Source organism: Mesoplodon densirostris, chromosome 1 (assembly GCF_025265405.1).
Source record: "Mesoplodon densirostris isolate mMesDen1 chromosome 1, mMesDen1 primary haplotype, whole genome shotgun sequence".
NCBI lineage: Eukaryota > Metazoa > Chordata > Mammalia > Artiodactyla > Ziphiidae > Mesoplodon > Mesoplodon densirostris.
In genome coordinates this window covers 209,741,770-209,745,097 of record NC_082661.1, presented here as the reverse complement: position 1 = coordinate 209,745,097, position 3,328 = coordinate 209,741,770, and the positions used below count along the sequence as shown (strand labels likewise).

Sequence of the window (3,328 nt, the reverse complement as noted above, 5' to 3'; positions counted from 1 at the left end):
CTATGCATGTTCCATGGCAGCCACTTCGGCCGGCACAGCGAGGCTGAAGAACGCAGACACGGCGGGCATCTCCGGGGTGCTGCTCCGCGTCTCCGTGGCCTCTCGGTTGTGTGAGCATTCGTCATTGCAGCTTGTCTCGGTCACCTTAACAAGACTCCTCTGCAGGTGTTCCTTTGGTTTGTCATCCAAAGTACCTCCTGCTGGTGATACCCGGCCATCTGCTGTCCTGACAAGGTGTGTGATCTTGGTTTTCCTTGCTTTTCTCTTTTGACTGCCCACCAAGGGTTCTTGTGCCCTTGTTGGCTCTGGAGTGTTGGGAATGGATGGGGCATTTGTAACCTTATAAGCAGGCTCTGTGGTGTTTCTGTCTTCTGAAAATATGGCTTCTGTAGGGTGAATGGCAGCCAAGAAGAGTTGCTTGTTTGACCATTTATCCCCACTTCCTTTTTCCGGAACATTAGGCTTCTCCTTTTTGTGCTTGTATTTGCTGACAATTTTGTGGAATAAGTTCATTTTCTGAGACTGGAAAGGACCTTTGCTGGTTTGGGTCGGTTCTGGGGACATATGTCCGGTCTTCTTCTTTTTTCTTGGGACAGGTACACATTTCTGGTCCAATGTAACAGGACTATACTGAGGGAGGCTATTGAATTTCTTTTCAAATTCTTCATCCAGCTTTGCTGAGCCAAGGAGAGAGTCTTCCTTTGGCTTTGTCTTCTTGAACTTCTTGCTTCCACTGGTCCCACTCTGGTGAAATGTCCAGCTTTCTTCATGCCAACACTCTTCATGATCAGAGGACTTTCCTTTTCCTGACCTTCGTTTCCCTCTGCCAACATTAGCTCGCAGAGAGGTGAGCATACCCTCAGACACCAGGGTTTTATAAAGAGCACCTTTGCAAGACCTCTCAGATTTCCGGGAGCCACAAGTCTCTATTTTTCTGTGACACTCACTGTCCTCAGGCTTGGCCTGTCCCGATAGACTGGGTGGTAATGCATCCTCCGTAGGGGTCAAAGGTTCTGCTTTTATACCCTCTGGGACCTCACCAGAAATGTTCTTGCTGGCAGAAATACTGATAAAATCTTGAGGTCTTGACTCTTGGGTGGTGTCTGAGGATCTCTCCTTTGACATTTTCTTCTCTCTTGATTTCACTTTCTTCTTTGGTGGCTTGGCATCCAAAATGCTTCCCTTGCCACTCGAGGATGTATGCACCTGCTTGCGAGGGGTATCTCCAAGCTTCTCGATGCCCCAGTCTCCCTTTGCAACAGCTTCAATGGTGTACATGACACTCTCGATATCAGATTCCGAGGACTGCCTCTTTTTGCAAGTCTTCTTGGGTGTGGATTTATCATTTTCCTGTCGATCCATTTTGGTTTTCTTCTTTTCCTTTTTTAGCTTTTCTGGTTTGCTTAACGCTGTGGGAATCTCGATGATCCTAATGCCATGAGGATGGCACATGTGATCCTTCCTACTGGGAACATCGCTTATTATTATCTTGCTACTGCCAGAGTAAGAAAAATCAGGGAAGTGACTACATTTTTGATCTTCCTCTAATTCTTCCTTTTTAATTGCTTTAGGAGCTTCCATTTTTATACCCATTATATCATCCATTCGCAGCTCCTCAAAATTTCTTAATTCCTTAGAATCTCTTACATTTTCCTTAGCTGATTTTTCAAATTCTGCTTCTTTCTGGAACCTGGCTTCATCTATTTTCTCCATTTTCATTTCTCTTTCTTCCTTGCCCTTCTCCAGTTCTTGAATTCTTCCGCCATCTGATTCTTTGGCTTTTATTAGCTTTGATTCTTCCATTTTCACCCCCTCTGATGCCAGGCACATCTCTGCCAGTTGAAAGAGTGCAGACTCTCCACAGCGTTTTACAGGTTCAGCACCGCCCAACTGTGAAGTCTTCGAACAGATCTCTGCAAACTGAAACAAGGCTGATGCTTGACATTGTTTTGACGGAACATCAGGGTGGGAGGTACCTGAAGATATCTCGGCAAACTGAAATAATGGTGACTCCTGACGCAATTCAGAGGATTCTGAAACATCAGGCCTGCAAGTGCCAGAGGATATCTCTGGTGTACCAAGAACATGTTCTCCAGCTAAAAGCAGCATGCTCAGGCCTCCCATTTGAGTAGGATCAGCCAGCCCAAAGTTAAGCTGAGGCATTTCTTCAGGCTTTGTTTTCTTGGGGCTTGGCAAGGCTCTTGAAGAGTCAGATGGGAAGGCCCATAGTTTCTCCCGTGGATTGACAGTGGATGTTGGGGATTTCACAGGCTTGTTTGTGGTAGCACACCATTTGTAGCCAGGATTTGCTTTCATAAATGCATGTTTATACTCCTTGGCCATGTCTGTGTATTTCTGCTTTTCCTTTGGATCGAGAACAGCCCACCAATCAGCTAGTATCTTGGTAGCACCTCGGTTATCAAGCCTGTTCCTGTGTTCCTGACGTACAAGAGAGCGATGACGTTTGCAAAATAAGAGAAATGCATTCATTGGTCTCCGGGCTCGCTGTTCTGGTGATTCATCATCTTCAGTTTCACCATCTTGCTCTAGACCAGTGGCCCCAAGAAGTTGAACCTTATCAATATCCTCCTCTTCGTCTTCCTCTTCTTCCTCTTCTGAAAAGTCAAGAAGTTTCTTTGCTAGCAATGGATGCCACTGAAGGCACTTTCGTTTTGGTCGTTTTCCAGCTCCTTCTCCTTCTGCGGAATAATCTTTATTTCTATGACTGCCTTTCATTACTCTGACCGGTCAAGTCAAGACTTTCCATCATGAGTTCAATGGAACATCAGAACTTCCAGCTTCTGTGATGCAGCAGAATTCCAGGAAGGCAAACGGAAAGTACACAGGGAGGAAGATGAACTGCGGCAAAGCCTGTGTCATATGATAGTGACCGCGCGGGTTCGCCGGGCGCGAGGGCGTGTGTGTGGCTCGCCCTCAGCGGCCAGTCAGGGCTTCTCTATGGGAAAGTGGAGAGAGAGGAGCTCGCGGAGCCGCTCGGCCTCCCTTCACTGTACACTCCAAGATTCTGATGTTTAAAGAGTGACTCTCATAACCACTAAGGACCTACTCTATAGCACAGGGAACTATACTCAATATTTTGTAATAACCTATAATGGAAAAGCATCTGAAGAAGAATATATATATATGAATCACTGTGCTGTACACCTAAAACTAACACAACATTGTAAATCAACTATACTTCAACTTAAAATGATGAATTAATTAATCTAATTAAATACAATTTCTTCCCTAAAAAAATAAGAATGACTCTCAACTCTTCTAAACATATAAAATATTTTCTTAAACCTTAATCCACCCACTCCTGACA

At 45.1% G+C, this 3,328-nt stretch overlaps 1 protein-coding gene across 1 annotated transcript; it reads right to left on the bottom strand.

The window, feature by feature from the left end:
- Positions 1-2,736, bottom strand: LOC132489007 (HMG box transcription factor BBX-like). The gene is made up of 2 exons (XM_060097924.1): positions 1,188-2,736; positions 1-197 (listed from the first exon to the last, which is right to left on the bottom strand). The coding sequence occupies exons 1-2, from the start codon at positions 2,734-2,736 to the stop codon at positions 1-3; spliced, it is 1,746 nt and encodes a 581-aa protein (XP_059953907.1).
- Between the last annotated feature and the right edge of the window lie 592 nt (positions 2,737-3,328).

Excerpts from the sequence above, each read along its gene's own strand:
- LOC132489007 (XM_060097924.1), bottom strand. The coding sequence starts at position 2,736 with ATGAAAGGCAGTCATAGAAATAAAGATTATTCCGCAGAAGGAGAAGGA. Across the intron at positions 198-1,187 it reads GGTGCATACATCCTCGAGTG|GAGGTACTTTGGATGACAAA; the intron begins GCAAGGGAAGCA and ends TATCACCAGCAG.